This window comes from Tupaia chinensis, unplaced genomic scaffold (assembly GCF_000334495.1).
Source record: "Tupaia chinensis unplaced genomic scaffold, TupChi_1.0 Scaffold000527_1, whole genome shotgun sequence".
In the NCBI taxonomy this organism is placed as follows: domain Eukaryota; kingdom Metazoa; phylum Chordata; class Mammalia; order Scandentia; family Tupaiidae; genus Tupaia; species Tupaia belangeri.
The window spans coordinates 5,542,181-5,553,558 of NW_006160040.1; the positions used below are offsets into that span (position 1 = coordinate 5,542,181).

Consider the following 11,378-nt stretch of genomic DNA (forward strand, 5'->3'; position numbering starts at 1 on the left):
ATTTATTTGGATTTCTTTTAGCTTTAAACCCTACCTGTAAGTCACCCAGCCATGACCAAGTGAGGAAAAAAAATACAAACACTGGGAACCAGTTAGCGTAATGGCTATGTCGCTGGACTCCCACGTAGTCGAATGCGGTTCGCGACTGCGGTGGCTTAAAACTCACACCAGGCACGTGTGCGTGCATGCCCAAGATCCCAAGAGAAGAATGGAGGAGAAGGGATTGCGGCATGACCATCCCCCCCAGGGGGTGATTTCTCGCTTTCTGTCTCTATGTCTCTCTCTGTCTGTCTGGCGAGCACACGCGCCCTATAGCGAAAATCTCTCCAAAAAAAAAAATACAAACATTGGGAGAAACTTGGTATTAAATCCTGCTCTACCACTTATTGCTGGATGACTTATGTTAAAATGAAAATACTCTACTTGCTTTATCCATCTCTATCCATCTGATGAAGGATAGAGAAAACCGTAATGTAAAAGTACAGTTGACTCTTGAACAACTTGGGTTTGAACCGCATGGTCTACTGCTAAACACATTTTTTTAAACATATTGAAAAATATAGTACAATACTATAAATGTATTTTTTCTTCCTTACAATTTTTTTTTGAGAGGTTTTTGCTATAGGGTGCATGCGCTTGCCAGATAAACAGAGAGAGACAGAGAGACAGAAAGCGAGAAATCACCCCCCAGGAGGGATGGCCACGTCGCAATCCCTTCTCCTTCATTCTCCTCTTGGGATCTTGGGCATGCATGCACACACGCCCGGCGTGTGTTTAAGCCACTGGGTCCAGGACTCGAACCACGGTCGACTACGTGGGAGTCCAGCAACATAGCCATTACGCTAAGTGCTAGTCCCTTCCTTACAATTTTTAATGACATTTTTTCTCTAGATTACTGTACTGTCAGAACACAGTACATTATGCACATACAAAATATATGTTAATTGACTGTTCATGTTATTGGTAATACTTATCAATAGGTTACTAGCAGTTAAGTTTTTTTTTTTTTAAATTAGTCTGAGGGTACGTGCACTCACCAGAGATAGAGAGGAAAAGTGAGAAAGAACCTCCCGTGGGGCAATGGTGATGCCATAATCCCTTTTCCTCTATTTCTCCCCTTTTTGGGCATACATGCACACGAACCCACCATGTTTTCAAGTGCTCGGTCCAGGACTTTAACGAACAATCAGACACGTAGGATCCAGACCCCAGTAGTTAAATTCTGAGAGACTCAAGTTATAAGTGGATTTTCAACTGTGTGAGTTGGCACTACTGACCCTTGCATTGTTCAAGGGTCAACTGTAAATATGAATGTCTCTTAATCCAAAATCAGTCTTTTGAAAACAAAAATTCTTAAAGGTTTTATTATAAGGCATGTACACTTGCTGGAGAGAGAGACAGTGAGAAAGAAAGTGAGAAAGTGAAAAATCAACCCCTAGGGGGAGAGCCATGTTGCAATTCCTTCTCCTCCATTCACTTCTTGAGATTTTGGCTCTGTATGTACACACCCTGGCATGATTTTCAAGCTACCAGGTCCTGGACTTGAACTGTGTGTGGGAGTCCAGCACCTTAACCAACAGCCACCTGGTGGCCCTCCCAAAATCAGTCTTTACACATAACTCTAAATTAGAACTGAATGCCTGGCCAAAGGGCCGAATGCAAAAAAAAATTTTTTTTTTTTTAAGAATTATTTCATTTAACTTCCTTCCTTCCTTCCTTTCTTTCTTTATTTTAATTTGACCAGAGAGGGATAGTAGTGGGAGCGGAAGGGAGTAAGAAAGCAAGTTGCCAGGTCTAGTACTCAAATCGCAGTTAGCAATGTGGGAGTCTAGCGCCCCCAACCACCATGCCACCTGTTGGCCCCAAGAACACAAGATTCTTTATAGATCTAGTAGATAGCCTGTCTCAGGTAAGCCTGAAACACAAATTCAGAAAAATCTATGAGAGCTATTTTACATTCTTTTAATTTCTAAACAAATAAATCATCATAAATCTAAAATCACTATATTTCTATAGTCATGTAGTAAGTCAAAATGATTAAAAAAAAGTCTTTATCCGTGAGGAATTTTAAATAGAGTGATAAGAGACATTTAAACAAATATGAAAAAGCAATTTAATAAGTAGGTCCAAATTTTTGCTCCCTTCACTTTCAATAAATAAGTCCAAATCTTTGCTCGATTCATTCTGAGACCTTGGGCTCAGTTTTCTCATCTGTGAAACAAGAATAAAAACATCTGTCTCCAAAAGAAGACATGGTAAACAAAGGGCCTGGGAGCGTACCTAATGCAGACAGGAGCTCAACAACAGGTGACTCTTGGTATCACATGAGGTTACAGCTATTATGGAGCACAGACATAGAAACACTGAACTTTTTGGCGTGGAATAGTGTTTGAGACACTTCCAGAGACAGAGTTTTACTGAAATATAAGAGGACCATCCCAAATCGGAGAAAAGGTAGGTACAAAGTTATTAATTTACTCAATAAAGGTTAGGATACAAATGCTATGGGTATAGGATGGAATAGACACTTTCATCCCTAAAAGAGCTTAGTTAAATATAACAAACCTTAACTTTTAGTCTGTATACCACCTGAAATTAGAGGCAGATTTTTTAGTGCATTTGCAGCTTCTGGAGATTTGGTCCAGACCTTCTTGGTAGATTTTAAAAAGAGTATAACACACTTTCCTTGTCCTAAGTTTCAATGCCAAAGTACTTTAGTGGATAAGATAGCCTCAACTATTCTCTTTTCGTATTTTCTTAAATTTCAAGTCTATTTCTTCCTTTCCTCCCAGAGAAAGGTAAGAAGAATGAAATTTGCAATGTGAAACTGATTGTGTATCTGAATTTCAACTATCTTTTCATTTGTCATACCACTTCTCTACTCAAGAACCTATGTCTCGGGCCGGCAGGTGGTGTGGTGGTTGGGGTGCTGGACTCCCACACGGCCGACCACGGTTCAAGTCATAGATGTGGTGGCTTGTTTTCTCACTTTCCCCTTCTCTCTCTCTGGTCAAACTAAAGAATAAGTGAAATCAATAAATAATTATTAAAAAAAAAAGAATGTATGTCTCATTATATATGGTACTAAATCTAAATGGTCTTACCTAACATTCCATGTCCTCCATAAGCAGGGTCCACCATATTTACCCAATATTATTTATCCCTTTAATCTCTCTTCTTATATTCACTTATGTATCACTACCCTTGTTCATCTGTCTAATTCTTCACGCATGCTGAAATACTTTCCTTCTCTTTTCTACTCTACCTTTCTAAATTCTTTTGTTTCTTAAAGGCCTAATTTTTTTTTTTTTTTTGCCAGATAGCACATGTGTTAACTGGAGCATGACAGAGAGAAAGTATTCATCATATGATCCTGGGAGCGTACCTAATGCAGACAGGAGCTCAACAACAGGTGACTCTTGGTATCACATGAGGTTACAGCTATTATGGAGCACAGACATAGAAACACTGAACTTTTTGGCGTGGAATAGTGTTTGAGACACTTCCAGAGACAGAGTTTTACTGAAATATAAGAGGACCATCCCAAATCGGAGAAAAGGTAGGTACAAAGTTATTAATTTACTCAATAAAGGTTAGGATACAAATGCTATGGGTATAGGATGGAATAGACACTTTCATCCCTAAAAGAGCTTAGTTAAATATAACAAACCTTAACTTTTAGTCTGTATACCACCTGAAATTAGAGGCAGATTTTTTAGTGCATTTGCAGCTTCTGGAGATTTGGTCCAGACCTTCTTGGTAGATTTTAAAAAGAGTATAACACACTTTCCTTGTCCTAAGTTTCAATGCCAAAGTACTTTAGTGGATAAGATAGCCTCAACTATTCTCTTTTCGTATTTTCTTAAATTTCAAGTCTATTTCTTCCTTTCCTCCCAGAGAAAGGTAAGAAGAATGAAATTTGCAATGTGAAACTGATTGTGTATCTGAATTTCAACTATCTTTTCATTTGTCATACCACTTCTCTACTCAAGAACCTATGTCTCGGGCCGGCAGGTGGTGTGGTGGTTGGGGTGCTGGACTCCCACACGGCCGACCACGGTTCAAGTCATAGATGTGGTGGCTTGTTTTCTCACTTTCCCCTTCTCTCTCTCTGGTCAAACTAAAGAATAAGTGAAATCAATAAATAATTATTAAAAAAAAAAGAATGTATGTCTCATTATATATGGTACTAAATCTAAATGGTCTTACCTAACATTCCATGTCCTCCATAAGCAGGGTCCACCATATTTACCCAATATTATTTATCCCTTTAATCTCTCTTCTTATATTCACTTATGTATCACTACCCTTGTTCATCTGTCTAATTCTTCACGCATGCTGAAATACTTTCCTTCTCTTTTCTACTCTACCTTTCTAAATTCTTTTGTTTCTTAAAGGCCTAATTTTTTTTTTTTTTGCCAGATAGCACATGTGTTAACTGGAGCATGACAGAGAGAAAGTATTCATCATATGATTATCTCTCTTTTGTCAGTTCCTATAATCCAAAACTTATTATTTTAATTATATATATGCTCACACTATTCAAAATGGTTCCTGTATGCATAATTTTTGAGACTTTTCAACTAAATAGGTTATGCTCTTTTGGAACAAGAACTAGGTAGCTTTATCACACAACAAAGTGTTTAATGTTATCTCTCGACAATCTGCTTTACCAACCCAATCTATCCATATACCCTCTTACCCATCTAGCTTGCCATTTATCTGTCAAATTATCTGTTTTCTTAAGGTTTTTTTCTTTTTTCTTTTTTTTTAAAGTTTTAATACAGTATCCCGCTGTGTTGCAATCCTCTTGGCCTCAAGCTCCTGGGACTGCAGATGCAGCACCAGGCCCAGCTATTTTAGACATGGTCCTGCTATATTATATTGCCCACTGACCAGGAGATTGCAATCCTGCCTCCACCCTCCAAATGGCAGAGATGACAGGCATTTACAGATGCATGCCACCGTGTCTGGCTTTTCGGGTGGGCTGGGAATTGAATCCAGGCCTCCCATCTCGCCTTGGCCTGTCAAGTGATAGTATCTACCATCAAGTATCACCACAGCTGGAACTCAAATTATTTATATTTGTGAACAGCTTGGTAGTATGAACTGACTATATTTAATAAGAGAAAAAGCTATATGAGAAACAGAATGATACAAGATACCCAGTGGCTAAGATAATGATAAACTAGGAAAGAGGAAATGTATATAAAGTGAATTCTAGGTTTTCAGTAATTATCTATTATAAAACAGAATTATGTTTTAGTAGGAAAACTCTCATGGAAAACTGGGATAAAGATTTTTGTAAGGAAGAGGTCAAAGACTGTCCAGTCCAAAAGTCATGTGAAGCCCTTTTCGCTTCTGAAGCGCTGAAACACTCAGTTACCTGAAACCATTTTGAATGACCACATTTTCTGAGTAATTCAGATTATTACTTAATACATCAATTATTATTTTAACTATTTTGGATGGAAGCTGTTGTGACATGTATTCCGAGCATCTCTGCCTTCCAAAATGAAATATAAAAGCAAACATAATTTAATCTTTTTGTAAGGATTCACAGCCATGAGCTAATCATAAAAATCAATTATTGTCCTAGGCCTGGAAACAGTCTTGAAATATAGAATATTTGCTTTCACATTAACTGGCCACCCTCCAGTTTCTGTGGTTTCCTCCGTGTGTCACTTCTCCCTTCGCTGTAAACTGCCTCTTTTGTTTGGCTTCAGTGATGCCTCCTTCCATTAGCTACCCCGTATACCTCTTGCTTAAATCTTCCAAAGCATAAATGTTTGGAAACCACATCATCAAATCTGTTTGAACTATCAAAGTAAAAGTAAACAGTTTCTGAGAGAGGGATCAATTGGTTATTTTATGTACATGTTCTTCAGTGCATGTGCTTATTTATTCTGGCTATCTAGAGGCCTTTTAAATTTAATTCCAGGTTCTCAACTATGTCAAGTAGGAAAATGGCCAGGAAATTAATTCAGAGTGATAAACTATTGTTATACATTGTATAGGTTGCCTCTTCATTTCTGAATCTACAGATTACTTAGAAAATGCATATAATGGGCTCTGATTCCAAACATGAAGCCCCTACAATCTAATTTAACTATATTTTTACAATTAATTTATGATTTCAGAGTTTGGCCATAATACAAACATATGTTTGCTGAGAGAGATTGCTTATATGGGCTGCATCAGGTTTGAAAATTCCTTAAATTTTCACCTTTAGGTTATGCAAGAAATGAATTAGTACTGCAAATTAACACTCTTAATAATTAGATCAGTTCCAAATTCTATACTGGATATAACTAAAATAAGAAGCCTGTATTAGATCCAAAATTCTGTTTAATGTCAGTCTATGCTCTTAACATGCATTCTAATATTAACATGCTGAGGTAGTCATGTGCATATAAAACATAAATTTTTAGGCCAGTCCTGTGGCCTAGTGTCTAAAGGAATCTGGACCCAGATGGCTGACTGTGCAGTTCAAGTCTCAGCCCTGATGACATGAAAAATATGCTGGAGGACATGTCAGAGGGCACCCCAAATACCATTAGGATGGAGAGATGAAGGAAAAGGGATTGAGGTATGACCATGTCCCCTTGGAGGTATTCCCCCTCTCCATCACTTTGTATCCTCTGTCAATTAAAAATAAATAAGTCTTATAAATTTTATACAGACTCAGTGAAAGATCTTTAAAAAACATGGTTAGTTATATGTTAATACAACATTTGGAAATGCTAAGAGTCTTTTTTTCTTTTGGAGAGGTTTTTGCTATAGGGCGTGTGCACTCACCAGACAGACAGAGACAGACAGAAAGGTAGAAAGCGAGAAATCACCCCTCAGGGGGGATGGCTGCAATTCCTTCTCCTCCATTCTCCTCTCGGGATCTTGGGCACGCACGCACATGCGCCCAGCGTGAGTTTAAGCCATCGGGTCTGGGATGCGAACCGCAGTCGACTATGTGGGAGTCCAGCGACATAGCCATTACGCTAACTGCTGGTCCCAAGAGTCTTTTTTTGACTAGTCTCAGAAATACGTTCTCGGGGCCAGCAGGTGAGGCAGATGTAAAGCAGTGCACTCTGTGAAGCTAATCCACATGGAAAGGTTTCTGGTTCATATCCAGAGACCTCCCTGAGATCGCAGCTGGAGCTGGAGTGGGTCATGGTCTTAGGACCCTGTTGTGGGTGCTGTCTCTCTATCTTATTTATAGGAGAAATAAATAAATAAACTGGTTTTCCGAAAGAAGAAACAAAAGCACAGTGCTATAGCAAATCACTGCTAATATCTCACCCCCCCCAAAAAAAAACCACACAAAAAAAACAGCCACCAAAAGGAATGGAGAAAATACTTAAACCAAATTTAAATAAACAGCACTTTATTTTCATAACTCTTTCACAATGAAAAAATTAAGTACTCTTACAAAGATCATTGAATGTAATTTAATGTTACTCTAGCTATAGATATATATGCCCAAACTGGAAACAAATTAGATGAACCTCTCTTTGTCCGTGCTAAGTACTAAATTATAAAAAAGAAAGGACAAAAGTTAAAAGGGTAAAAAGAGCCCAGCTGGCTTGTCAGGAGACTCAGTAGGCGGGTGTGGCCAAGGAGACCAATCATTTGGAAAATACTGTAATTGTAGGCCAAGAATACCTTGCTTTATCTTTAAAATGAAATATAACTGTCTTTTTAATTTAATGTATTTTTTAGAGAGAGAGTTTTGGTATTGGGCACATGTGCTTGCCGGAGAGACAGAGAGAGACAGAAAGCGGCACAAGGCTTAAGCTGTGGATCTGGAACTTGAACCACAGTCGATTGTGTAGGAGTCCAGTGACATAACCATGAGGCTATCTGCTGGTCCCTATAATTGTCTTATTAAAAAGCTAATTCAAAAGATAGACTAGATTTATTTTTAAAGTTTCTGATTAGATTTAAAATAATGGAAAATAATTTGTTTAATCTCTTAACTAAGTAGCTTTGTACCATAATCTTATAATGGAAACATACTTCCTGTCTCCTCCTCTCTTACCTGCCCCCATCCCTTGGCCTTATATTCTCTAGCCAACTGGCTTGCCTTCTGTCTGCCAGAGCATCAGGTCATTTGCTGTTTTCACCTCATGCTGGATATATCAGACTCTTGACTGATATCCTAATGTCCTTTAGACAACTCACTTGACTTGAGTAATCTTCTGACAGTGATGAAACCACACATTTTTCACTTTAAATCTTTGTTAATATAAAAAAATACTTCCATACATGAATAATACAGATATTCTAGTGTCTCTAAACATAAATAGTTGAAGCGTCTAAAAAGAGTAATTAGCAATAACACAATCAAAAGTACAGCCCTGTTTCTACCTTTCACGATCAAATCATATTTTAAAAAAATCCTAGGCTGGCCCCATAGCCTGGTGGTTAAGAGAGCTGTCTGTCTTTTCAACCATGACCAAGTACATAGTTGAGTCCCAGCCCCCTGCAGCTTAAAAAATATATACACTGGGCACATGTATGTGCCCCCAAAATTCTGACAGGATGGAAAAATAGAGAAGGGATTGTGGTGTCACCATGCTACATTGGAGGAGGGTTGTTTTCTCTCTCTCCCTCTCTCTGGTAAATGTACATACCCTCTGGCAAATTAAAGCAAAAAATTAAACAAAACAAAAAACTTCAGCCATGCAAAAGTACAACTCTGGTCCTACTATAACTGCACCATAAGAGAACAAAAGTGATTCTATGTTGTACTTAGTTTTAAGTCCTTAGGAATATCAGTGTTTAACTTCTTTTACTTCACAACAAGTCTCGCCTCCCTCACAAAACTGTTCTGAAACTTCACAGACAGCTGGCTGTGGACATAGGGAGGGAAAAGATGCCACCAACCCCATCCAATGTGAAGAAGGTTTTATCAGCGCAAGCATGCAAAGTCATACCCAGAACTTTTGCTTCTAAACCAGGACCTAAGAGTTGCCTTGACTGACATTCTGGCTTCTGCTGCCTAATCATTGCTTATCTTTAAGCTCCTTGCAGGGAAACCTGTCATTGTTCCTTGCAGTCTAGAAAGGAAACTGTCTCTAAGCAATGAAAGCCCCCTTGACGCTATCAGGTCTCCTTAAGATCCTGCAGAAGACAATGATCAGGCATCTTCATTTTGCACCAAGACAATAAATAACGTGCCCTTTGCTGTTTGATGTACCTTACATTGACCTCTTCCCCTATATAAGCTTTACATCTAGTATTGGGAAGACAGTTATGGATCCTAGTCCATTCTCTCCCCATTATTAGCCTCGCTGAATAAATTATTTTTCTTATTCACTAACTATAGTTTTTCTGTCAAGGGACAAGTGGCATGGATCTAATTTCTGGATACTCTTAATGAGGATCCCTGCTTGATCCAGTATTGCTACTTTCCACAGATGGAGTCATTTTTTTTTTTTTTTAAGGAAGGTTTTTGCTATAGGGCACGTGCACTCACCAGAGAGAGAGAGAGACAGAGAGACAGAAAGCAAGAAATCACCACCCCCCCCCAGGGGGGATGGCCAAGCTGCAATCTCTTCTCCTCCATTCTCCTCTCAGGATCTTGACACGCATACACATGCGCCTGGTGTGAGTTTAAGTCACCAGGTCCAGAACTCAAACTGCGGTCTACTACATAAGAGTCCAGCAACACAGCCATTAGGCCAACTGCTGGTCCCCAGATTGAGTCACTTTTAAAATAATCTCAACAGTTCTCATCCAACATGTGATTCTGGTTTCTAAAGATTCTGTCTTTATTTCCCTATCCCAGAAACACTGAATGAAAAGTAGTCTAAAGCAGTCTGTGGAGTATGAAGTCCTTCTAAATCTTACAGGCATCGATAAAGTCTAAGCCTGAGACTTTGATTATGCCTCACACTAATCAGGGCTATTGGCCAAAAAGACATGTTTTAGTTTATAAGAAACAAGCTGGGATCCTGCAAAATTATTACAGGTTTAACAGTGTGACCTCCACTCTTTCTTCCCAGTATTCTTGAGTTTGTGTTGTAAACAAAAAGCCAGTCAGGTTGCCTGCATTATTTTAAATAAAACGATATAAACTTTTAAAAACCTGTAACCTCCCTTCTTCTGAGAAACTGTTACATAAACCAGCTTTCTGGATAACTATGTCCATAAACAGAAGTCTAAGACTAGAATTTTGCTCATCTGTGAAATTCATCCAAATCCTAGTTTAATAAACTTTTAAATCATTATTATGTCTCAGTCTTTTTAGAATGACAACACACAGATGCTAAAATAGATCTAAGATTCATTAATTTTCACATAAAATGTATTTTTTCAGGCTCATTTTGTACTTTTCTCATCAAATATCCTCCCCTCCCCAATTAGTCAACAGCGTATCTTCTAAGTATTCTTAACATTCTAGTTTGTAGTATTTTTAACTGATAGAGAAATACTTACTTAGGCTACTCAGTTGTCTAATTATATTTGCCAAGGAAATATTGGTCACACATTCCAATTCATTCTTAATACCTCTAGGCAGTGCTGTATGGCACAAGTGCCTAGGATCAATGTTTCTTTTCACTAATGGCATCTTGAGATCAACTTCTGTGCCAGTTCACCTGTAGGGAATAAAAAAATAACAATATTCAATTTCAACAAAGAGTGAGCCTCTTCCTATTCATTTTTTGAGAAAAAAGTATTTGCTCATATAAAGCCAATAAAAATGGAGTTACCTGACCAACATGATCAAAATTGATTAAACTTTGTTTCATTTTCAATTATTAAAATAACATTATACCAAAAAATACATTTTTTAAAAAAAGATTTTTGCCATAAGGCATGTGTGTTAGCTGGAGAGTCAGACAGATACAGGAGAGGGAAAGTGAGAAATCACGACCCCCCTCCCTCCAAGAAGGATGGCACTCCCAAATCCCTTCTCCTCCAGCTCCTCTGGGATTTCTGGATCTGCACACATACAGATCTGGCATCTTTTTCAAGCCACCATCCAGGACTCTAACTGCCTTAACATATTATTAACAGGTGGAACACGCAATGACAGCAAACATCCTTGCCTTTTTCTTCCTGAACTCAAAGGTAAAGTCAACAGCATTTCATAGATGTCTGCTATAGAGTTTTGTTTTACTGTTTTGTAGGTATCTTTTCATAGATTAAGGAAGTTTTCCTTCCAGTCCCAGTTTATTAAACATTTTAGAATATTGTTTATCAAATGTTTTTCCTACATGATGATGATTATGTGGCTCTCTTTCTCTATTCATGTAGTAAACTATATTTCTATTGTTGTTGTAAAACAACTTTGCATCCTTAGGATAAACTCAACTTGACTGAAATGTATGTTGTAGGCAAAATGGCTTTCCCAAACTGTTCATGTCTTATTACCC

General features: G+C 38.1%; 1 protein-coding gene across 2 annotated transcripts in view; it reads right to left on the reverse strand.

Annotated features, from left to right (window-relative positions):
• WASF1 (WASP family member 1) overlaps positions 1-10,593 on the reverse strand; it is a 23,634-nt gene extending 13,041 nt beyond the window's left edge. For both annotated transcript variants that reach the window (XM_006156988.2, XM_006156987.2), the window contains exon 1: positions 10,438-10,593. In XM_006156988.2, coding sequence (XP_006157050.1) covers positions 10,438-10,570 — 133 coding nt within the window. In that variant the 5' untranslated portion in view covers positions 10,571-10,593. The remainder of the gene's footprint in view (positions 1-10,437) is intronic.
• Between the last annotated feature and the right edge of the window lie 785 nt (positions 10,594-11,378).